Source organism: Orcinus orca, chromosome 7, assembly GCF_937001465.1.
Source record: "Orcinus orca chromosome 7, mOrcOrc1.1, whole genome shotgun sequence".
NCBI lineage: Eukaryota > Metazoa > Chordata > Mammalia > Artiodactyla > Delphinidae > Orcinus > Orcinus orca.
The window spans coordinates 65,041,468-65,067,625 of record NC_064565.1 but is presented as its reverse complement, the minus strand read 5'-3'; the positions used below and the strand labels follow the sequence as shown (position 1 = coordinate 65,067,625).

At 32.6% G+C, this 26,158-nt stretch overlaps 1 protein-coding gene and 1 long non-coding RNA gene across 3 annotated transcripts in view; one reads left to right on the top strand and one right to left on the bottom strand.

Moving 5' to 3' along the window:
- The window catches only part of LOC117200508 (uncharacterized), a 250,081-nt gene that overhangs the window by 58,903 nt on the left and 165,020 nt on the right, over nt 1-26,158 (top strand). The gene's annotated exons all lie outside the window — the stretch shown is intronic.
- AGPS (alkylglycerone phosphate synthase) overlaps nt 1-26,158 on the bottom strand; it is a 238,069-nt gene that overhangs the window by 148,074 nt on the left and 63,837 nt on the right. For both annotated transcript variants that reach the window (XM_004267360.3, XM_049712035.1), the window contains exons 10-12: nt 23,792-23,900; nt 11,380-11,507; nt 1,719-1,770 (exon numbers count right to left, since the gene is read on the bottom strand). In XM_004267360.3, the coding sequence (XP_004267408.1) occupies nt 1,719-1,770; nt 11,380-11,507; nt 23,792-23,900 (289 nt within the window). The remainder of the gene's footprint in view (nt 1-1,718; nt 1,771-11,379; nt 11,508-23,791; nt 23,901-26,158) is intronic.

Genomic DNA, 26,158 nt, shown 5'->3' with positions numbered 1-26,158 from the left:
GGCAGGAGAGGAGACACACTAAAGACTAGTGAGAGTAGAACCAACATTAGAGCATGTTCCTAGGTACAGTAATGAGAATGTGGAACAGGGATGACAGATAACCAAAAGGATCTTTCTTTGAACCTACGTTTAAATTGTTATAGATCCCAGTTATAAATAAAATCTGGCCATATCATAATTAGTTTTACATAGGTGTCTATGTCCAACATAGTTTACTATCATTATAGCATATAAATGGATAACACAGTCTTATTAATCAGATAGATACATGGCTCTCTTCAAACCTAGATCTCTGAATGCAGGCCAAAATACAAAGGAGTCTTGATTTTCATTTGATTTAACTATTTCATCATTTATAGGACACATTTATCTTAAACTTTTATCAGTAGTATAGTATTTTGAAAGTAATTTACTTAAAGAAATAAAAGCTGTGACTTAGAAGAATCTAATTTTAAAACGAACCCTTGATATGTTATGATATGTTATGTTATCAACCTGAGTTCCTTAGTTCAATTTCTATGTAATTATGATAATCATTCTTCCCTAAATTAAAATCTAAGCTACTCATACACCAAAGAAGAGCCTGCCTAACTTGGCCTTTAGTATTTATTATTGAGCAATCATTCTGGGACTATTTTGAGGGTACTTAATGTCTATAAACTTAAATTCCAAACTAAATTTCAGCATATGGAAAAATTCAGAAGCAATAAAACTAGAATTGATAAGATGATAAATCGTGTCAGAAAGTTTAATACTTGAAGCAAAATAGGAAGAAAAAGAAACATGGTTAACTGTTACTGAATTCTCCACCTGAATATTCCATGGTCAACTTAAACACAACCCATTTGTAATGTCTTTTCCCCAAAATCATCTCTTCTTCTAGACTGTTATTCAATCCACCAGTCAATCAATCAGACATCAGGAGTTGCCCTAAACTCTTCCCTTTATTTAACCTTCCACATCCAGTTGACAAACTGTTCTTTGGAATATCTATTCTTTACTTTCTATCTCCACTGCTGCTGCCTTGAACAAAGCCCCCAGTATTTTTAACCATTTCAACTCCTCCTTCATGCTTGCACCATCCTAATCCATCCTGCATAATGCTAGCAGAATGCTTTCTTTCTATAAAGCTGATTTATTGTATTCCCTCTACAAAGATATCCCTCTTCTGACAAGATAAAACCCAAATTTATCCTGCAAAGCCCTAGTCCACCCATCCAGCTTTATCTCTTGTAACCACTTTCACCCTACAGTCTATTTGAGCCACACAGAACTATCTGAAGAAGTTCAAACACACCATTAAGGTTTTACAATTTCATATTTTTTGCCAATAAGCGAACAAAAATTTGGTAGGAAAGAAGAGACTGTCTCAGGCAAACTTCTATTCACCTTTTAAGATTTTGTCTAAGCATCACTCCTTCAAGAAGCCTTTCCCCACGCTCTGCCTCAATCTCAAGCAAAATCAAGTAGGATCAACCCCTCCTTCATCTGCACCAGGGTATCCAGTGCAGTCTTCTTTCACATCACCTCTAACACTCCTGCACTCATGCATTTATACAACTGTCTGTCCTCATTAGACTGAGAACTTCCTGAAGGACAGGAGCTATGACATTTATCTTTCTATCTCTGTACTCAGTACTCTTCCTGGCACATAACTGGTGTTTCATAAGTTTTTGTGGCTTAGTGAGCAGATTTTTAAAGTACCATTTCTTACTTACCAAACTGAAATTGCTGGTTGTCCATGAGGCGAATAGATGCAGGAGCACATCTCTGTTTTAAAAAGATTAAAAAAATGTGATACAAATTTAATACAGTAAAGAAGCTAGAGAGGTAGAAAATGAATGTCATCTTTCTGTATTTGAGATTAAGAGCTTAGTTCCTAAGGACACATACAGGAAAAAACATGTTAACTTTTTATATAGTTTTATGACAACAAATAAAACATCAGTGGCTTCTATAAAGTATTTGGAGAGGAGAAATCTATGTACATAATATATATATACATACACATGTTGCCAGATCTTTAATTTATCTGCAGCAAGATCTGCTTAATGCCTAGCAAAGACCTGTGGAAATACCTAAAGGAAATATTAGGCCTCAAAGTAGATTATTTTAAAACAAAGTAGAAAACTTATAAACTAAAATCAATGCCTAGAGCATTATGCCACTGATGAACTATAATGGGTCACTGCGCTCTTATACTCTTTTAAAATGAGGAAGATGGTGGTGGCATTTTTGTGGGCCAAACACTTTAAAAATTTAACTGAGATGTCTTCATAGATAAGGACTTGTTCTTTCTTTTCATTCCTTCTCATAATCCATTTTAAATAGAAAAACTATCAGACAATGTGCAGAATTCTAAGATCTTTCAAGGTTACTTGTATGAAAACAGCAACAAAACTTGAAGCATAACATTATGTATCTAAAACATCTAAAACTGCACCTGTGTTATATTTATCTAGGCACACACTAAAAGCTGCAAGGAAAGAAAAATGAAGAAAGCAAATATTCAAATTAACTTTGTGATGCTACAACACTACCATACAAACGCTAGCAAGGTTTAAGTTAGCTACAGTTTTTCCAAAGAATTTAAGTGAGATTTACCCTAAATGGGATTTTTATATTCTATACCACTTTTTAACATGGTTAAACTTTCACCAAGAAGCGGCTTTCAGACCACAAAATTTTGACTGTCATAAACTTTTTAAACATTTATCTTCTGAATAACATTTATCAATAAAATCTTTATCAACACAATGTTGAGATTTATGAAAATAGAATCACTCAAAAGGACAAAACTTATAAATATATACCTTAACTGTGTGTTATAACATTTTTGCTATTATGTGCTTTTTTTAATTGAACAAATACTTAATTTTATAAAACCACTCATAATACATACTTTATTTTACCCAAGAAAATGACTGGTTAGATTCTTATTTTGAACACTGTATAATTTATTTCCTCATCTTTGATACTAAAGGTGAGATAATACAATCTATATTTTTAAAAAGTCATTGCCAAATCTGAAGAACAATATTAGGTAATTTATATACTTAACGTAACAATAACCTATTGCCTTACATTTTATAGAATCCTATTGTGTACAAGCTGTTTTCATATGTCTTTATTTAATATAAGAAACAACTTTGTCGGGGTAGCAAAACTGGTATTATCCCCATTTTACAGATGAGGATGTAAGAACCAGAGAGACTAAAAGACATGCCTGAGGTCAGATGACTGTAAAACAGTAAAGACAGAACTAGGACCAAGATATCCTGCCAGCTAGATGAACGATATTTCAAATACGCCACACAGCCTCAAAAAAAATAAAAAAATTAAAATCACAAAAGACACACACATACTTACACACACAGAGCTTTCAAGTCACATTTGAAACAAAAATTACATGAAAACCATCTTACTTGCTATTTTGCAGTGTTAGTAAAAGTACATTTATAAAATAAAATTAAAAATCTACAACCTGAGTACTTTCAAACCTTGGTATAAACGTATCTTTGTAGTTGGGTTAATGCTTCTAAAAATATGACCAGTTTCCAAAATACTAAAGGAAAATCAATTTTCCTGAAACATTTTTATTAAAACAGGCACATCAACTTCAAATAAAACAAATAAAGCCTGAGTAGACCAAGTTTCTTTTCTTCATAAAATAAACAGAATATCACATAACATATGTATTTATATGTTTGGGCTTAAGCACACCAGTAAAATATGAGAAAGAATTCAGAGCCATTCTGTCATTATTAGAAAAAAAACTTTTAAATTCCTATCAACAACTTGTAAATTCCATCTCTTACTGACACTCAGATTCTACTTCACCTGTATCTATAGCAGGTGTTATTAATGAAAACAACCCACATAAGCACACATATAACAGAAAATGGAAAAAAAGCATATTACATTTATAGTAAATTTCTAGTGGAATTCAATCTCTGAAACAACTAAAATACAATATGTAGGCCTTGATAAGATCTTAGTTTGAAAGACTATCCACAAAATACATTTTGGGGACAACTGGAATAATTGATTATAGAATGAATACTAGATGGCATTAAGAAATTACTGCTGGACTGACATAGAGAACAAACTAGTGGTTATCAGCTGGAGTGGTGGGGTGGATATAGGGGTGGAGGTACAATCTATTGGGTGTAAGACAGGCTCAAGGATGTATTGTACAACACAGGGAATACAGCCAATATTTTGTAGTAATTATACATGGAAAGTAGTCTTTAAAAATTGTACAAAAATTTGAAAATTAATTTAAAAAAAGAAAACCAGGGAAAAAGTACTGCTGATTTTCTTAGACATGATAATGGTATTGTGGCTATAAAAAAGAACACCTTAATTTTCAGAAGATATATACTGAAGTATTTGGAAGTCAAATGTCATAATGCAACTTAATTTCAAATGGTCAAGGAAAAATACACAAATATGTAAAACAAACAGCAAAAAGTTAGTAATTTTTGCATATACAAGATGAATATACAGGTGACCACTGTACTATTCTTTCAAAGTTTGTGTATGCTTAAAATTTTCAAATAAAAGTTGAAAAAATAAGTGAGAAACTTGTTTCAGGGCACTTACTACATACAGCAACTGATATTCAATTATATTGAATATGATTTTACCTTGACAGCTGAGTTATATAAACTAGTCAGTCATCCACTGTTCCTATTTATACTGAGGCAGAGTTGATTACATACTAATATATCGAAAAAAGAATTAAAAGCTATAGAAAGCTTTTTGTACCTAGATAATAAATATTAAATTCACTTTCAACACTGACTTTTAAAAATTATCAAAATCAAACCAACAGCTTTAGTAAGTCTCATGTTTTAATAGTGCCACATTTTTAAAAAAGTCAGTGAATGGAGTTTTTCAGTTATTGTCACAAGTAAATTCTCATAAGCAAAGCACAGCATCAAGATTGCTTTAGATTCTCCAGCAAATAATCTGTAAGTCACTATGCATCATTCTAAAAATACAAAGGAGGAAAAGTTTCTTAGAATTTTAAATCAGAAGTCATGACACCTAATTAAATAGGAGTCCTTATAATCAAAAAACCAAAACAATATTACTATTCTTAAAAAACATTCAAACTAGGTTACTATACTTACAGTTAAGATTAGGTTATATTTTAATGCTATAAAACTACTTTGGTAAGTAAAAAAAATTCAAAATAACGCCTTTAAAAGTTAAAGACATCACAAATTCTGAGAATTTGAGCTCTAAATTCAATCCCGTGCTATACAATTATGCTCTGCTAGAGTATTCCATTGATGAGGAAAGGGGAAAAAGGTCCTTGAGTTAAAGTGACCCCTGGTGGTAGGTGATCAGAACTAACCTGAGAGGGGATATTTTTACCTAGAAATTTTAATGGTGGGTTGATGATACATTCAGGGTATTTAAGGAACACTCAAACAAAAATTGCTTACTTGAAGTGGAGTTAATGAAATAACTGATTTTGTTTTTATTATGATAAATGCACTCTGACTAAAATCGCTTAGGTCACCTGCTTGTACTTTATACTTTAGTAAATAGTCTAAAAAAAATCATATGAGAAACTCATTATGGACTAATAAATAAATATCAATATCTTTGTTTTATCTGAGCAAAGAAGAAATAAATAAACCACAGTGACCTCAAAGCATGGGTATATGACTGACTAAGTCAAATTGCTGCCAATTTCTTCCCTTTAATGATGCTACAACCAGGAATTTACTTGAATATGTAACCTGAAAAATAAAAAACAACCACTCTAATTAGTCTTATAAGAAACACATCAAAAGATTTCTGCAAAATTTGTTTTTATGGAACTAAGTCATATTGCTTTCTTGTCACAGGGAAAACCAGAACTCGCACTTCAGATGAGACACTTTGTTCGAGGAGGTATCTTAGTTTACTAGCTACTGGCGAAAGAAATTCAATATTAACATGTTTCATACATCTGCATGATTTCTTCTAACTTCATAAGGATAAACTATAAAATATAAGCACTGAGTGGCAGTCCTCTATCTCTGGTATCTTGGTTAAAAAATGAATAACCTTTGAATTGAAAAGGTTCGTTTTTTCAAGGAGTAAATCAAACTTTCAGTATAGACTCCGGAATGGCCCTAGTTCCTGAGCCTTAAAACTATTCTGGAGATAGTCTACTAACATACTGTATCAGAAGCTAATGCTTCAATACCAAACCCCTTGTATACGGCTATACAAAAATTTAAGCACAGAAAATTTTATCATGATATGCAGTATCTTTGGTGACTGTTAGAAGACAGAAACCATGTCTATTTAACTTACATAATATCAACTGCACTATGTCGGATATAAAGTTAAAAACATACTCTCCCACATAAAAAACACAATAAAATAAATGATATTAATTAATAAATTAATTTTAAAAGTTCAAAAAAAGGATATGTAAAAGAAGAGAATTCTGTTAAATACAAATTTCTAGGTATAAAAGCTTAAAATGTACACAGAATTAGTTCTTCCTCTAATAATAAATTGGAATTGACACCACAGATGAAATCATGCAATATTTAAGGCTACTGGTAAACTGGTTAATCCTATTATAAAGGATATACTGGCTTATAGCCAGGAATCTACACTGTAAACAAGAACTTTTTTAGCAAGAGAATTATCTCTTCGTTTTAAAGAATGAAACAAATACATAATACACGGTAGATATTTCCCTCCACTTATGTTAAGGGAAGGGGCAAAAGTTAATGCCAAACAGTCTCCTGGTCAAAATTGTACATTTTCAGTTTAGTAAAGGTGTAATGACTAGAGCATGTCTCATAACTGTCCTCAAGTCTGATACATTTTGCTGGATCACACAGTAAAGAATCCAATTAACCAAACATTTGGCTAGGTTATTCTCTCTGCTTCAGAGGGAGAAAAACATGACATCAAAAAATGATTTAAAATAACAATTCCATTTTCTATATGTAACAAATTATCTCCAAGAATTATCACTTAATATAAGTAAGTTTTAAATGTTTTACAATATAAATGCTAAACCTAACTCTTTTCAATTTATTTGAACCCCTACAGGATAAATCAAGTTGAAAACAGAACAATTCAGAATTGAGATATAACAGTCTGAAGTGTCAGACATGAGCTATGTATATCTTCTGAAATTACGGTCTAAACTCACTAGAAAAAAATACCCTATCAGTTTAAAATTGTTTAAAAGAAAAGTGATGGTAGGTAGAAAGGGCCATCCCTTGTCAAAAGAAAAAGCTGCCTTTTAATCTGTAATTCTAAAAAACCTAGTTCTGATACTGAGAAATACAGTTTTCAGAGGAATTTGTACTAATCCATGCCACATACAGACAGTCAATGTTTCCTCATAATGGAACAAATTGGTCCTCTCTCAATACAACAAGGCATAACTCCTAAGTCTTTATTGGCAAATGGTGGGGGAAGATCCCAAACTTTGTAAATTGCCTTTGAACTTGTTTCAACACTCCATGTTCCCTTCAACCCTTGTAAAAACATACTTGCCATTTTAAAACAAACAATAAAAGAGAAAAATAAAATATTATATCTGACACTGATATTCTGATTAAAAAACACAATTTTCCCCCCTCTTGAGAAGCTACAGTAGGAAATCTACTCTCTGAGAAAATCTTAAAAGCCACTTACCCATCTACTGAGTAAAGCTGGAGATTCTACTGGACTGCCACTTATGAGATAGAATCACATTAATCTTCCACTAAATCTTCCTTTCTAGCTCCTCACAAGGCAGTGAAGTACTGAAAGAGGACAATTCCTCACATGGACAAAGATCAGAGATGAGTGACCTTAGTAGAATCCTTCTGCTGCCAGTACAAAGTTGCTTTATTTATTTCCTTCAGTAAGAATAGAGATAAAAATATACACAGAGCCCACTTAGCTATCTGTGAACAATCATGTCTGCTCCTTTCCAAAAGATACTCATCCAAAAGCAACTTGAGTCTGAAAATAGTGCAAAAATGGAAGTGCTATGAAATGACAGTGAGGAATTACAAGCAGCCAACTCATTACTCAATCAAGAATTTGGCACAATCGTAACCATGTACCATCTATTTTAATGGATCTTAATTTTCTTGCAATCAACTGAAATTCCAAATCACAAACTGAACAATGACTAGTGCCAAAACCTGATAATTTTCTCCATTTTTCTGCTTGAGAATACTGTTATAAAGCAGGGCAGCATATACAGTACCGTTCTTGACACATGAGATTTGTATACTCTATAAACTAATATATAAATGTCCCTAAACATAATACATTTACCCATTTCCAGGAAAGGGAATGCCTCTCTATATGTGCAGTATAACAAGAGTAAAAAATGCAGGTTCCCCAAATAGTGGAATATTTCCAAATCCCAGTAACTATTCTTAGCAAGTGTTTCATTCATAAGAGCAACATTTGAGAATGAAATATTATCTATCTAGACTTTTCAATCAGTTTCAAGTAAGGCAAGCTTTCCAATTACATGGTATTTTTGTCTCTAAAAATTACCTACTACTAATTACAGAGAACCAAATTATTAAAACTATAGATTAGAAAGGAGCTTTCTTTTTGACCTGGTTTTTAACCACAGGGTGGCACTTTCTATCAATCATCACCTTTATTTATCCCAAGATATATATATTCAATATAGTTTTGTGTAGTGAATTTAGATTATGGTCATATTGTAAATATACAAAGAATTTTTAAAAAAACTTTTACTGATTTATGCAAAGATGAAGAAAAATGTTACCACCTGCCTTTCATTATCACAAGTAGCTCTTATCTGTTACTTTCTATCAGGAGCATATTAAATTGTAACAAAAACTGCAACAAATTGCACCAACTATTTATGTTTAAATTCAATATTTCCAATTTTAGTGAAATTATAAATTAAGGATTTTGACATATTTGTACACCATTTCTCATTAATGAAACCTAAGACAGATTTACATGTGAGTATTTTTAATGCAGAAAAGCAGATGGAGTACTCAGGAAAGCATAAAATATGTCTACTTCTATTCCAAAGATCATATAACAACACTTTTTAACAAGTCTACTAAATCTGTGTTCAACAGAGGGGAGGTATTGTGAAGGGGCAGAGTTGGCCAAGATAGACAGAGTGTGTACTCATTAAGATCTTCTGTTAAAAATACATACAAATCAGACTAGTTTTATAAATTCTATAATTATTTTAAAAATCTAATTTGGCATTCATGTTTATTTTGCCATAAAAAAAATGGAGGCAATAATGGTCAACTAAAAACATGCCATTCACAACTTGAACAAGAGGGACAATATAAACTGTATCTTTAATAATAAAGCTTTTCTTGGAGGGATATAGTCAAGCTTGACAAAGATGAAAAGTAAATAAAAATAAAAGTAGTTAACACAAAGAATGAACTACAATACAAATTGAAAACACTAGAATAAAAAATATCTCATTAAGGAAGATTTGAAATTAATCAGAAAATATCTATTTATGGAAAATATTTGCTTTTATTTTGATTTTTAATTGGTGAATTTATGGTTATTTTCTTAAAAAGAACAAAAAAAAACCTAGTTTCCCATTCTTCTAGGAATGAATTCACAGGCAAAACCATAAGGCTCTTCAAGTACTTCTTTTGTTTCTTAATACCTGAGGTATCTTAAATTCGAAGTACTTCCTTGGCCTTTAAGTGAAGGAAGGGTTTAGCAACAAATTATCAGAACACACGTGAACTTTACTGCTTGGTGCTCAAATATTTACATCTAAAACTTATCTCCACTCCTTCACTCAATAATTCTACTTTTAAATATTACTGCCATCTCGTTATTTTAGCAAACATAGCATAATACTAGCTCCTTAACCGTAACATAATATCCTCAAAGTTCAAGTGAATTAGGAGCTCTTAAGGATTTCAACATCACTTCTGCGTTAACACCACCAAAGTAACCTGCCACAAGTTCAAGAATGTTCATTCCATGACTATACGTGTCTTTTAAAACTCTTCCCTTTACCTAGGAGTAAGACAACCAAGATTAAGGAGCCTATGACTAAATCTTGATGAGGGGAAAAAGCAATCTAATGATAAGTAACTGAAGCTACTTGGAAATTATAAAAATTACCCTTCTCAACAGTTAGATTAGGTGATCATATAGTTGGACTTCTTAAAAGTGAGAAACTGTAAGAAAGAATGAGTGTCTCAGAAGGCAAAACTGAGTGTATGGAATAAAGAGCACTGGAAATGGTAAATATGTGGGTAAATATAACTTTTTTTTTTACTCATTTTATATATTTTTAAAACATTAATAGTGGTTTGGTTCTCTTGGAATGGTATAAAGATAAGACTCAGTAAGAGCAACATTTGAGAATGAAATATTATCTTACAAAGTCCGCAATGAAACGGAGTACTTGCTAGATACCACTCTTTTTCCTTATCAGATCCTCCCTCCACCCTACTCTGAATACCCAGAAGCTGACCTACATGGGTCACATCAGAAAGCTCCCTTGCACTCAAGATTCAAATTGGGTATAGCTGATGGGAAGTATTAAAGAACTCTGAGTTTGGAGAAAGCAAGAAGAGAGAGGCTGGAGTATATTCCCTTGACTTCCTCCCTGCTGGGAAATGTTGAAATAAGAATTTTTTCACAAACCATTATAGTTTAAACAACGAACCAAATGTCTAAAGAAACGCAAGAACTCCCACACTGATACACACAACTAACGAAGAAATAAAATTACTTGGCATTATTTAGTCTTTTTAAGACCCTTGACAATATATCCCTTTTTTTAAAGAAAGGGAAAGTGGGAATTCTTCTTAGCTTATATCTAAATATCTTGTATTATGTTATACTATATTATATTACTTACTTTAAGATATAGCTAAGGAAATATTTAAAAACAAGCAAGGCCTAGTAGCAGCACATTCTAAGAACTGATAAAGTTTGATTACTTATATTTAATTTCTGTATTTTGGGGCCATTAATATTCAGCCAATTATTTTAATTTCAATAAATATCTTAAGAAAAATGCAATATTACTGCAATTAATCACAAAATATCTTACCCAAAAATAACTTAAGAAAACATTCAATAAAAGGCAGAGACATTTGAAGCCATCAACTCAGGTACATACCTTACCTTGTCTTAAAATTGTACAGCATTCTTTAAACCAAGAAATAGGTGTATAATTACTCAAAGAAATAGCAACTGAACTTAAAGGGATGATTTTACAACATTACTTTTTCATATAGAACTGGGTAAAAATCACAAATATAACACAACTAAATATGAAAATTATATGTGACATATCAAAATCAATTATGCAGCAGAATTTTTAAATATAAATATATATGGGTGGGTTTTTGTTTTTGTTTTTACCTGTTTTGCAATTTCTCTTAAACAGGCTACTCCTCGTTCAAAATTAGGGAAAGCTACTGAGCCATACTTTTGGTATTCAGGGATTGGTCTGATTTTTATTGTAGCTTCTGTTATCACACCAAGAGTTCCTGAAAAAGAAGGGGGAATAATCCAATATATCACATGCCAATTTTCTAAATCATATTTAAATCTACTTTATCTATTTATTCTACTAATTTATTCTATTAATCGTATTTAAATCTATTTAATCTATTCTATGTGGGGAATAATGGCTACTCAAGTCCTTCCAGAAAAACATCTAAGCAAATTTTATAATTTCTAAAAAAAGTTTTTGGAATACATTTTTCTTAGTTATATATAAATATTTTAAAACATTTTTAAGGTAACCTTTCTCCAAAGAGGTTAATTTTAAATAGTTTTTAAAGTATTACAACTTATTAAAATTTAAATCTGAAAAACAACAGGTTTTTATATCTCATATGCATTCAAACAAAAGTATATTTTGATAGTTGAACCTATTTTTACTATGACAACAATTTATTGGGGCAAAAAGAATCTAATTTTCTATGAGAATTTAAGTTGACAGAAGAAATTAGAGAGACTATTACACTTTGCCTTTTTTCCTAAGAATTCATACGAAGAAAAGATAAAGGCAATATTAAGATGCCCTTAGAAGAAAAAAAAAACATATTTCAGAGACAAAATAGTTATAAATAGCTAACAGAAGAGGACCATCAATGAAACAAATGTCCTTTTCTTTCTTACATGGAGGAGTGGAGGACAAATCAGAGAGGAAAAATGCAAGTTAAATATAACTACATGATCTAAATAGCTACGCTAAAATATTTGAAGAGACATGGTTAAAAATAATTGCATTCAAGAAGACAAGCTTTCAAAATCAGTGCTTTCTAATGTACAAATGATATGAATTATTATTAATACTATTAAGTAAATTTTCTTAGAATCATGAAAAAAAGAATGAAAGGGAAATACAAAATTATAGAACTTAATTACAATATTAGAAATAAGTTAAAAGTATCACAAAAATCAATGCTTCCAATAAATTTATAATATACCTAAAATAAAATGTTAATATATAATACTGTAGAAGATTAAAAACTACGAGTCCACAAAGAGTAAACTACATTATATCACAATATGTTTGTCAGATATACAAATGATTTCCTACTTAGATAGCAAATACAACCCTATTATGATTTGTAAAATCACAAAAGCTCTGGAAAGTTGGCCTAATATTTGAATAAAAAGATAGATATATCTTGTACATTTTAAAAGACAGTAAGAGTGACTAGACTTTCTCTTTTATTTTAGCATCTTTATTGAGATATAATTCACAGACAATAAAATTCACCTATTTAGAATGTAAAATTCAATGGCTTTAAACTATTTACAGATATATGCAACTATCACTACTATCTAAGTTTACAACATTTTCATCACCCCAAAAAATAAATCCCATACCCATTTTCCCCACACACACCTCAGCCCTAGACAAACACCAGTATACTTTCTCTCCAGAAATTTGCCTATTCCGAGCATTTCATATAAATAGAATCTTACAATATGTAGCTTTTTGTGACTGGCTACTTTCATTTAAATGTTTTCAAGGTTCATCCATGTTGTAGCATGCACTAAGTACTTCATTCCTTTTAATTGCTGGATATTATTCCATTGTATGGTATGGACATTTGGGTTTCTACTTTTTTTTTTTTTTTAAACTCAATTACCAGCTTGTTATAAAAGGAAACAACTCAGGAACAATCAAACAGAAGAGATGCACAGAACAAAGTATGGGGGAAAAGGTGCAGAGTTCCCAAGCCCTCTCCAGATACACCACCCTCCCAGCACTTCCATGTGTTTACCAACCCAGTAGTCCTCTGAAACTCATAATTTAGGGATTTTTATGGAGGCTTCATTACACAGGCATGATGACTAAACCACAGATATGGGTGACTAATTCAACTTCCAGCTGCTCCTCTCCTCTCCTCTCCTCTCCCCTCCCCTCCCCTCCCCTCCCCTCCCTAGAGGTCAGGGGGTGAGGCTGAAAGTTCCACAGGTTTCCATATTTTGGCTACTATGAATAATGCTACTACAAATATAGGTGTAAAAGTTTGTATGTAGATATATGTCTTCCTTTCTCTTGAATAGATACACAAACTTTCTTAATTTCAAAAAACCTTTGACCCTATTCCATGTAACATTCTACCTCAGCTACCTTTCCTGAGACTAAGTTCTAGGCAAGGGCAGCTAAGAGGTGAGGAGGGGCTCACTTCTTGCACCCAGCCTAAATCGGTGGGACAGAGACTCTACTTTGAGTGATGCACTAAGCCTATGGTCCCAACCCTTTGCCCTGGCTTGTAAAGGGCTGGTATCTTGCCAGAAGCAAACCAAGACCTACTTTCCTTCCTCCTTCTCCCCAGCACTTAGTTTCTAAAGTAAGGGTGTCCTCAGAGAAAAACATGCCACTGTCCCCACACCCACCTCCACAGCCTTAGCTCAGAGATTTTGCCAGAGGAAGAAATAAGCCATAAAACAGCTCCCAATCTTTTTTTCGAAGATTACTTGCAACAGAGCATGAAGAAGTTCAAGAAGTTTCAAGAATACTCTTGAAAACAGTGGAGGATGTGGTAAAAGGTAATTGGGAAGACATAGATAAATTTATTGGAGATATAGGCAAAATTGCAGGCCAGCTGTTTGCCTGGTAGAAACCTGGGGATACTGGAAGTCCTAGGTACAGCGACCAGGCAAGAGAAAAACATAAAAGGCATAAAAACTGGAAAGGAAGAAGTAAAACTGTCTCTATTTGTAGATGACCTGATTTTATATATGGCTGGCTATACCATGCCATTTTATATAAGAGATAAACATCTGCAAATTCTGTTATCTGCAGGGGTTTCTGGAAGCAATCCCCTGCAGATACTGAGGAACAACTGTACAGAAAACCCTAAAGAGTCAACCAAAAAACTATTCAAACTAATCAGCAAATTCAGTACAGTTGCAGGATACAAAATTAACATACAAAACAGAAGCGTTTCTATACATTAACAGTGAATTTTCTGAGAGAGAGATAAAGAAATTAATCCCATTTACAAGAGCATCAAAAGCAATAAAATACTTAGGAATAAATTTAACCAGGGAGGTAAAAGATCTCTACTCTGAAAACTAAGACACTGATGGGGAAAAAAAAAAAAAATTGGGGCTTCCCTGGTGGAGTAGTGGTTGAGAGTCCGCCTGCCGATGCAGGGGACACGGGTTCGTGCCCCGGTCCGGGAAGATCCCACATGCCGCGGAGCAGCTGGGCCCGTGAGCCATGGCCGCTGAGCCTGCGCGTCCGGAGCCTGTGCTCCACAACGGGAGAGGCCACAACAGTGAGAGGCCCGCCTACCGCAAAAAAAAAAAAAAAAAAAAAAAAATTGAAGAAGACACAAGTAAATGGAAAGGTGTCCTGTGTTCATTCATGGGTTGAAAAAATTAGTATTGTTAAAATGTCAGTACTACCAAAAGACATCTACAGACTCAATGCAATTCCCATCAAGATTCCAATGGCATTTTTTACAGAAAAACAAACAAACAAAAAAACACTCCTAAAACTTATATGGAACCACAAAAGACTCCAAATAGCCAAAGAAATTCTGAGAAAGAAGAACAAAGCAGAAGGCATCACACTTACTGATTTCAAGCTATACTCTAAAGCTATAGTAAAGAGTATGGTACTGGAATAAAAACAAACAGATCAATGGAACAGAATTAAGAGCCCAGAAATAAACCCAAGCGTATACAGTCATATAATATTTGACAAAGGAGCTGATAGTACTCAAAGGAGAAAACACAGTCTCTTTAATAAATGGTGCTGGGAAAACTGGACATTGACATGTAAAAGAATGAAACCTGACCCCTATCTTACACCATTCAAAAAAATTAACTCAAATGTTTAAAGGCTTGTATGTAAGATCTGAAACCATGAAGCTCCCAGAAGAAAACATAGGGGAAAAGCTCCCTGAAATATGTATTGGTAATGATTTTTTGGAAATCACACCTAAAGCACAAGCAACAAAATAAAAAATAAATAAGTGGGACTACATCAAACTGAAAAGATTCTTTCTGCACAGCAAAAGAAACCATAAACAAAGTAAAAAGACAACCTACAGAATTGGAAAAAATATATGCAAACTATGTATCTGATAAGAAGTTAATATCTAAAATATATAAAGAACTCATACAACTCAATAGCAAAAAACAAATAATTCAATTAAAAAAACAGGCAAAGGACCTGAATAGACATTTTTCCAAAGAAGAAATACAAATGGCCAACAGGTACATGGAAAGATGTTCAACATCACTAGGGGAAAGCAAATTGAAACCACAAAGAGATATCACCTCACACCTTCCAGAATGGCCATTATCAAAAAGATAAGAAATAACAAACACTGGCATGGATATGGAGAAAAGGGAACCCTTGTGCACTGTTGGTAGGATTATAAATCGGTGCAGCCACTATGGAAAACAGTATGAAGGTTCCTAAAAAAATTAAACATGAACTACCATATGATCCAACTACCATATGATCCAGCAATTCCACTTCTGGGAATATATCTGAAAGAAACAAAAACACTAACTCAAAAAGATATTTGCACCCCCTCCACGTTCATAGCAGCATTATTTACAATAGCCAAAGTGTTCATCGATGAATGAATGGATAAAGAAGTTGTGGTATATATATACAATGCAGTATTATTCAGGCATAAAAAAATGAGGAAATCCCACCATTTGTGACAACATGGATAGAACTTGAAGGCATTATGTAAGTTAAATAAGTCAGATAGAGGAAGACAAGTATTATTTCACTTTTATGTGGAAGCTAATAAAAATAAACAAACAATAAAAATACACCAAACTCACAGAAAAAGACATCAGATTTGTGGTTACCAAAGGCAGAGGGTAGGGGCAGGAAGGTGGTCAAAAGGTACAAACTTTCAGTTATAAGATAAATAAGTATCAGGGATGTAATGTACAACATGATGACTACTGTTAACGCTGCTGTATGATATACAAGAAAGTTGTTAAGAGAGTAGATCCTCAGAGTTCTCATCACAAGAAGAAATTTTTTTCATTTTTTTTTATTGTATCTATATGAGATGATGGATGTTAACTAAACCTATTGTGGTCATCATTTCACAATATATGTAAATCAAACCATCATGCTGTACACCTTAAACTTATACAGGGATGTATGTCAATTATTGCTCAATAAAACTAGGGTAGGGGGTACAGTGGGGGGGACCCCTCCTAAGCTCACAAAAAATCTCAAACAATAACCCTAGGAACTATCCTTTCTAAGGGATACATTTTAAACAGGTGAATTTTATGGTATGTAAATTATATCTCAATAAAACAAAGGAAACTTCAGAGTTATCTTCTTAAACAAGGAGCTATGAGCCATACATTTTAGAAATAGGGGTATTTTTAGAAACAGGTATCTTAGGCTACAGAAAGAGTCTAAACGAACTCTAAACCTTTGCCAGAAAGAGGCATAAGGCTGACAGACTATGCTGCCTTCTCATCCACCAACACAGAATTATCTATTACACCTATTCTTTCTTACCAAGACAAGTAGTATCACTTTAATTTTTAAAGTTGCTAATTCTTCTGCCACTATACTGACGCCATCCCTAAGCTTATTTGTAATTTTTTCTACTCTTTTCAACATTTTTCAAAGTTCCTGGTAGTCTTAGAATTAACACCTCATGCTGAAAGTTGTTTCTACAAACAAACTGAAATTTGTCAGGCATAGTTCCTAAAGGCATGAATCATCTTTTCTATTTATTCTAATCTCTCCGCAGACTACAAAAACTTTAATAAATACTTGTTCAAACTCAAAAGTCACCAGGTTGAAATTCATTAAGGAAAAGAAAGTTGGGGGTTGGGAGTGGGAGGGAGGTCCAAGAGGAAGGGGATATATGTATACATATAGCTGATTCACTTCACTGTACAGCAGAAACTAATACAACATTGTAAAGCAATTTTTCTCCAATAAAAAAGTAAATAAATAAATAAACTCAAGCAGGAAAACTGTGAAAAGAAGGTTAGTATAAGCCTTGCTTTTAGACAGGAAAATTTCTCTATTTAAAATTAAACTCCAGGGACTTCCCTGGTGGCTCAGTGGTTAAGAATCTGCCTGCCAAGGCAGCGGACAAGGGTTCGAGCCCTGGTCCGGGAAGATCCCACGTGTCACGGAGCAACTAAGCCCGCACGCCCCAAATACTGAGCCTGTGCTTTAGAGCCCACAGGCCACAACTACTGAGCCCATGTGCCACAACTACTGAAGCCTGTGTGCCTAGAGCCCATGCTCTACCACAAGAGAAGCCACCGCAAGGAGAAGCCCGCGCACCACAACGAAGAGTAGCCCCCACTCACCGTAACTAGAGAAAGCCCACGCGCAGCAAGGAAGAACCAATGCAGCCAAAATTAAATAAGTAAAGTTTGAAAAAAATTTAAAAAAAGAAGAATCTTTAAAAAAAATAAAATAAAAAATAAATAAAATTAAACTCCAATTTCCTGACTTTTTGTGAAATATTTCTTTACATCTCAGAAATAAAGCCATTTGAAAATATTTCTATAAATTACTGCATATAATATAACCTAAATATAATCCAAAGAAAAAATCAGAAACCATTTAAAAGCCAATCAATGAGGGTCTGCTTAAATAGAACAGAGTACATACCAATGGAATATCAGGTAGCTGCCAAAAAGAATGAAGTGGTTCTAAATGTGATGATTTGAAGTGAGCATTATAAAATTAAGTATAAATCAAAGAGTAGTAAACTCCCATTTCTGTTTTTAAAAACATACATATACGCTTATAAATAGCTAAAGTGTTTACTCTGGGCAAGGGAGATGCCTAAAAGACAGGGATAGAAGGCAGATTTTTCCCTATGCATCTTTTGTACCTTTTGAATTTTGTACATGTATGTACATATTTTAACTTTGTACATGTAATTACTTACTCAAAAAGTTTATTTAAAAATATATATGTATAAAACATTGGCAAACTTTCCTTAAAATTCTAATTCTACACCCAAATTCTAAGGTACTAGTAAGAAGTGACCACGTCTTAAATTTCTGTACACCCATATTGCCTCATACGTATAGCATGCATTCTAAAGTGGTAAAACCCACCATAACACTATAAGTAAGGTTAAAAAATAAAAATTAGTAAAATGAGGCTTTGCATTGTTGCAAGGTTAATGAAATGACCAAGGCTAGTCTGTGCAACTATCCAGCTATGAGTTCTGCAGCAGGGGTTAGGGGTTGGGGGGGGTCCCCACTGTAAAAGAAAACTCCATCCAAGTCCCAAATGCAGTCTGGCACTAGGCAGTTCTTCCATCCAGACTTATATTCAAATTAATCCAATCATAAATGTTTACATCTAAATTCACTTCATTGAAAGGCTCACTTCTGTTGGGCTTTATTATATTTATTGATTCTTTTGCTCTGAGAATTTTATGTCAGTGGAGTGATATAAAACTACTTAGATTACTTATCACTTGATTATATGCACATTATACCAATATTTTATATCCACTTTATATAATTGTTTGTAAACAACTCCATGGCAATGTGACATCATAGAGGCTCATGTCATTCACTTTCTGTTTCAATAAAAATATGTTACTGTAAATTTTAGAATTTTGTTTTATAATTTCAAATATAGTGCTCTTAAGAAAACTGAAAGCTTCAACTACTAGCTAATACAAAATGCAAGTATTTGCTTGACGTAAATAAAATCTTTCATAATTTGAAAATATACGTTCAGGTGACCTCAGGACTGAGAAGAAAGGTAATCATTTGATTCTGAATCTTCTCTCTCCCTCTACCCTCCTCCCCCCAAACATGAAAATCAACAAGGAAAACAAATAAAACCACACAGGACATACACTTTAGTATTAAAAGGAGACAAGAAAACACTAAGACTTTCTAATTACCCATAAGTAGAGATAAAAAGAAAAAACTCCAACAGACCTTCTACAGCCTTCCAGCTGCTACAAGCTTATAAGGGCAGAAAGTGAGTAAGGGGGGGGGTTTAGAAGACTCCCTAAGAAAGAGTAGAGGGTAGCAGAGGACTTAAAGTAAGCAGAGACAAAATCAACCCCAGAAAGCAAAAGTGCAACAATAAACTCCAAATACTGTGTAAGACTTGGTAATCCATAACCCTGGCTATGAGGAGGGGTTTGAAAATGGAAGTAACCAGAAATGACACCCTTGGAGAAGTAAGGGAAGTATCTTCAAAGAAGCATCAAATTAGAGGAGTGTGGTACTCCTTGGAGACAAGGCAGTGGAGGGAAAGAATAAAATTAGGAGGAAAATTAAAGATCTGATAGAAATGAAAGAGAAACAGGACATGTCATGGCTTCTCCCACCAAAAACACCACCATCTATAAAGCAAATAGCACAAAAGAGGGTAGAAGTGACAGAACAGAACACTCTCAAACTAGGAACCCTTTCCAAGTAATAACAGGAACAGAAAAAAGCAGACCAAATCCATACAAAACTACTGCAAAACATCAGAAAATGGAAATAATAGCTTTTCTGCTGATGAAAAGTATCCCCCACAAAACCAACCATGATCCTGAAGAAAACTGTAAACACAGCATTTCAAACTCAATTAAACACTGTCAAACAAGCATTTGGGGATACGAAAAAATAGCTGAATTAGAAACATAAACACTAAAAACATAAATGGACAAAAAACAAGATAAAATGAAATAAACGATGACCAAACTCAGGGAAGAAATAGAACAACAAAACATAAAAAAAATGAAAGCTGGGTTACAAGGTATCCAAAGGAGAAGAGAGAATAGATTCAAATGAAAACTTAATACAGGGCATTGAAGAAAAGCCAGAAAATAACCAAGAGAATTAAAATAAAACACAGAAGTTGAGAAAAAAAGAGAAATCATGGATGAAATGGAAAATAAGCAAAGAAAGTCAGACAAATGTATAACTCGTGTCCCTGAAGAAGAAAAATCAAAACAGCAGGGGGAACGGAATCCAAAACCCTAATATTTAACTCTACAATCCAAAGAAAAACTTTACAGAAATAAAAGAAGACCAGCATATACACAGAGAAAGGGTCCACTGACCAGAGCAAAATGACCCACAACAATCAACTCTCAGTTGTAAAAGTAAACTTTAATGATAAAGAAAAAAAATCCTCACTGCCTCCAGGCAAAAAGTCAAGAGAATTGGCATTAGATTTCTTTAAAACAACATATAAAACCAAAGCAACGGTGGAATAGTATTTTCAAAAAACAAGGGAAAAAAGTGTGACCCATGAATATTAAAGCCACTCAAGCTGTCCTGCAGGTATCAAGGTCATAGAAAAGTAGTTTAGAACATTCCAGAACTCATGGGATATACGAATATGCCTTTCCTGAGGAATCTACTAACGGATGAGCTTTATTTAACCAAAAGATGAAGTAAAACTACACAGAAGGACTGATAGTAAGCTTTTCATCTATTTCATTTTAGAGCAAAGGCTAAAACAAGAGTGGGTAACGAGTTAAAAAAAAAAACATACTTTTAGCCATTTTTCAAATAAAAGAGCAAATCATTATAAGTTACTAGTAAATTCCACATATAGGAAAAGAATATAAAACATTTCAAATGCTTTATTTATTACGGTTTTCATTAATTCATCATGATACTGTAACATCTAAAACGGGAGGAACCTGCTTGTCAAAATAATCATTATGAAAAATTCATAACACAAAACAAGATAAAAACATTAAACTTAACTTGGCTAACCACATGTGGAACTTAGCAGGATGGGGGAAAATAGGTTTTTTTATAATGGTGATGCTTTCAAGGTTGTCGTCAAATGATTTAACTATAGCAAAAGAAAGTATTTTCTAAAGCTCAAGGAAAAGTTTATGATTCATATTTAAGGCAGGAGGTTATTATTTAGATAGTTCAAAACAGCAGAGAAAATACATATTATAAAAGAATATGATTTCACATAAATTTACTCTCTCAGTCATGCTGTCTCCTGGACTATATTAAGATTACTCTATATCCACATACATACAGAAATGGGGATTAGGGACCATAAATATATTTATAAAGATCACTGATGCCAAAATAATAAACAGCCACAACAGTTTAACATTTGTTGAGTACTTACTACGCGCTTATAAACTGTTTAGCATAATTTCGTTTGACCCTCTCAAAAAGCTTTTGAATATAGATACTTTTATTATCCCCATTTTACAGCTGAGGACATAGGGCATAGAGAACTACCTAATTTACACAGTCACAGAAGTATAAGTGGTAAAACCAGGATTGAAATCCAGATCTGAAAGATTTCAAGGTTCATGCTCTTAAATCAGTATGGCATTTTGCATGGATATTTATAATAAAATCTCATTTAAATATAGTAACTTACCCTTGTACATGTTTCTAATAAACTGTATTTCTTTGCTTACTTTATTATAACAATGAGTTTGCCTTCCTTAAATTCGTACAAAAATTTACTATTGAAGGAGGTAGTCCAGTCTTTTGGATAAAGTTCAAACTATTATAAAAGGGATAAAAGACCAAATTATCTCTCCAGCCATCCTGTAACACTTACTACTCCACACCCTGACCTGCTGTCAACTCCACTCTACAATTAAATCTTAAGTTCCAGTCACACTGAAAAACTGGCACCTTCACGAGGCAGACACAGCTCTTTCTCACTTTTAAGCCTGTTCACATGCAGTTAGTTCTCTGTGTAGGGCAACTCCCTCCCCACCTTATTCTCTCAACTCTGCCTAGAATTATTTTCTCATTATCATCCTTGAAGGACCTCTTTAGGCACAACCCCTCTGCGGAAGTCTTCCTAAGCACCCATCAACATGACTTTTGTCTGTATTTCTCCTTCATTTACTTCTATCATAGAATTTATCTTATTCAATTTTAATGGTCAATTATTACCTGTGTCCTTGGGTGTGCCACCACAGTACCTAGTAACCAGAATTTTTTAAACGCTAATTGATGGGAGAAAAAAAATGTTTGATGTAGCTACTTGAAAAGATAATTTACAGAGTTGACTCCAACTATGTATATACCAATAGTAAAATTAATAATTATCAGTTTTAATACCTATTTGTTATTCAATTTGACATTTGACTGGAAAAAGTTATATTCTTTCAGTTAACTCTTGGATGATGCATTAATACAAGAAGTTCCAAAATAATATTTTTTAGAGAACTATATTATTTTAAAGGAATTTAATATTTTATTTTTCTCATTAAAAGTGTAGTTCTGTTTTTCCACAGAAGAGTACACTGATCAGAAAAGGAATGAGAGTAAATTGGTGAAACACCTTGACAGAGGTTTGTCACTAATTATCATGAAAAATATCTAAGCTATACCACTGGTCATCAATTTAAGAGTTGACCTCTAGTACATCATTAAGACACATAATTTATTTTTTCCTTGATGTTACCATCAAAAGTTAGAATTTATGCCCTAACATCCTAGTTTATCATAAATGCACTTTTATCCATGAATATAGCTAGATGTTGTGAAAATCTTTTGACAGATTGCACCACCTTCTGACTTAGTAGTGAGTTCCTCTGGTAACTTGGAAACACTTTCATTTCTCTGAATTTAAGGGATAACTATCCCTCTCTACCATGCTAAGAATTGAAAAATATGCCCACCTTCACCTTATCCATAAAATTCACAGTGCCTACATAGTAGTTAGTTTGCAAACTAGAAGGAAGGTTAGTGTTTTTTTCCCCCTCATAGGTACAGAAATTAAATGTTTTGCATAAGATGAAGAACTACATTCTAATCTACCCAGCATTAAGTAACCAAGCAAAGGAGATGACTCAAGTAGTGAAAAAATAGAAGACCAATGTAAGTTTTCAAAGATATGTGAATCAACAGAATTTTAAATTCCACTTCTTCAAAAACCAACTAGCAAATAACAAAAGATATAATTATAGAAAGACAAGGCAATAAGATAATACTTTATTAGTCCTTTCCTCCTGATAATTCAGAGATTAGAAAATACCATACCAATAAATGTAAAAGCAAACCATTTTAAACCCTAACAGCTACTCTTCCTGAAATTGATTAAAAACTCTAAAAGAAAAACAAAATAACACCAAAAGGACTAAGCTGGCTCTAAAAACATAAAAAAGCAAAATTCAAGAGAAAGTTTAATAAGATGTTCTTATAATAAAAACTTTATGAAGTACTAAATTAAAGTCATAAAACTTAAAAAAAAATTAAATATATAAAACATGTCTTTCTTTCAAAAATCTGATATCACAACATCACAGATTTTCACAAAACTGAATCACTAACCTGTATTTTCTCATAATAAGTTTGCAGTTATATTTACCTTCAGATCCCATGATGAAGTGATGGATATCAGGGCCTGTTGACATTCGAGGTCCTTGACAGCTTTTTTCTATTATACCTCTAGGTGTTACCATTTTTATATGAACCACCTGTTTAATACAATGCATGATGTAAATTCTAGATATCTGTCAGTGAATGTTGTGTGTGTGGATACACACACCCATATATATTTATATAAAACACTATTTTTAAAATATTGGTTTAAGTGATAAATGGTGATTCCCTTCAGAATTCTAATATCTTTTAGTAGTTCTTAGACTAAAAATAAATTGTATGTAACTTTAAAACAGGGAAAAATTATTCTAAGATTGTTATTGGCCTAGGTATATTCATCATCTTAAAAACTGAAAAACACATTTCTTTAAACCAAAGCTAGTCTAGGGCTGTCCATGTGGTAAAGAACTAAAGGATGGAAAAAATATGCAATGATCACATTTTAATAGGTTCATTCTTTCATTTATTTAACAATATTTATGAAGCACTATTATTCATGTTAGGCACTATTCTAGATGCTTAGAATTCTAAGAAAAAAATTATTCTTGCCTTATCCCCACCTTCAACTTATCTACTTTGCCCACTCAGTAGAAAAGAGTGAAAAGAACGAAGTATTAATTTTGATCACATCAAAATTGGGATGAAGAGAGAGATGTGGTGACTGAGTTAAAAAGAAGAAGAAAGATATCTGTGAGATATGTCTCACACATGTGAGAAATTAAGTACATTGTAGGGAGAGGGTCAATCAAAAAAATTCCTCAGATCCGACTCAGAAATGGTTAGGTAAAAACCCAACGTATTTTCAGAATAATTTTTTGACAGATAAATAAAAATAGTCTATTGTTGAAGGAAATGAGCAGAGGACATAAATAAAGAATTCACAAAATAAAAAGATAAAAATTGCTAATGAGGACATTTTAAAAGATTATATTCACTAACAAATAAATATAAAATTTTAGGAAAAAAATATAAATAAAAGGTCCAGTAAAATAAAGATTCTCATAGTGCTAGTAAGAATGTCAACTGGCACAAAATTTTTATAGAGCAATTTGGCTGTAAGGGTCCAAGGACCTAAAAACATGCTTGACCCAACAATCCAAGCTAGGAACTTACCCAAAGAAAATGATCAAAGAAGTATGCTAAAAAATTACTACAGAAGATATTTTTCCCTTTATCTATTTCTATAATTTTGAAATAAAAATAATTTAAATATTCTTTAATAGGGAATTACTAAATCACAAATTATCAATAAAAGAGAATTATATGCATTTTTAAAAAATAATGGTGCAAACCTATGCTCATTGACATGTTAATAGATTGATAACAGTTTAAAGAGCAGATTAAACACAGTATGATGCTTTTTTATATTAAAGACTAGATATAAACATGCAAATAAGTACATTAAAATGTATACTTATAATCTGTGGCCCTTAAATAACCCCCAAAAGGATTAAAATAAATTACATGCTTTAGCAGTACTAAATGTGGTAGTCTATCAAATATGCTTAACACTGATAAAGCTTTTAATAATCCAATAGTAAAAGGATCAAATTCTCTTTTCTGAAACTGAATTTATGTTATCTTAATTGCAAAAAGAAAAATGTGATTTCTAAAATATCTTCAATTAAAAAAAAGATAATGCAAACATTTAAAAAGTGTTCATAATATAGACACTTAAAGTCTTAAATTGTTGGGTGTTAACTATAAAAAAACAATATATTTCATCAACAATTTGATATTTCTATCAATGAAGACATTGATGAAAATGTTGAAACGCTAGATTTGAAAAACAAACCTAAATAGCTCTAGGAATAATGTTAGGAATACCACTTTAATAGTCTTATAAATTATTCTTTTAAATTGTTATCAAAATATTGATGATAAAGGGAACTAACATGTATGAAGTACCTATTACATACCAGTGATTCCGCTAAGAGTTTTCATTTTATGTCCTTTATTCCTTATAATAATTCTATGCAACAAATAACATTATTCTATTTTATATAGTAGGAAAATGAAGTTTAGAAAGGTAAACCAATTTGCACAAGGTCACACAATTAATCACTGGAAAAGCTACATATGGAACAAATGATACCTAATTCCTAGCCAGGATGCCTAACTAACTCTCAAGAGCAATGACACCAGATCAGCTAAAACAAAATGATGTGCACATAAAACATTACATTAACTAGAACATTTTTAATTGGGCTCTTTAATTCTATACAGAAAATTTTTTTCAGAAAAATAAAAATCTCATAAGGCAAAACAGTAGTAATGACAAGATCACCTAAGTAAATAGACTAAAACAGTGGTAGAGTTGAAGACCAAGGCTCCAAGGCTTGCAAACTAATAT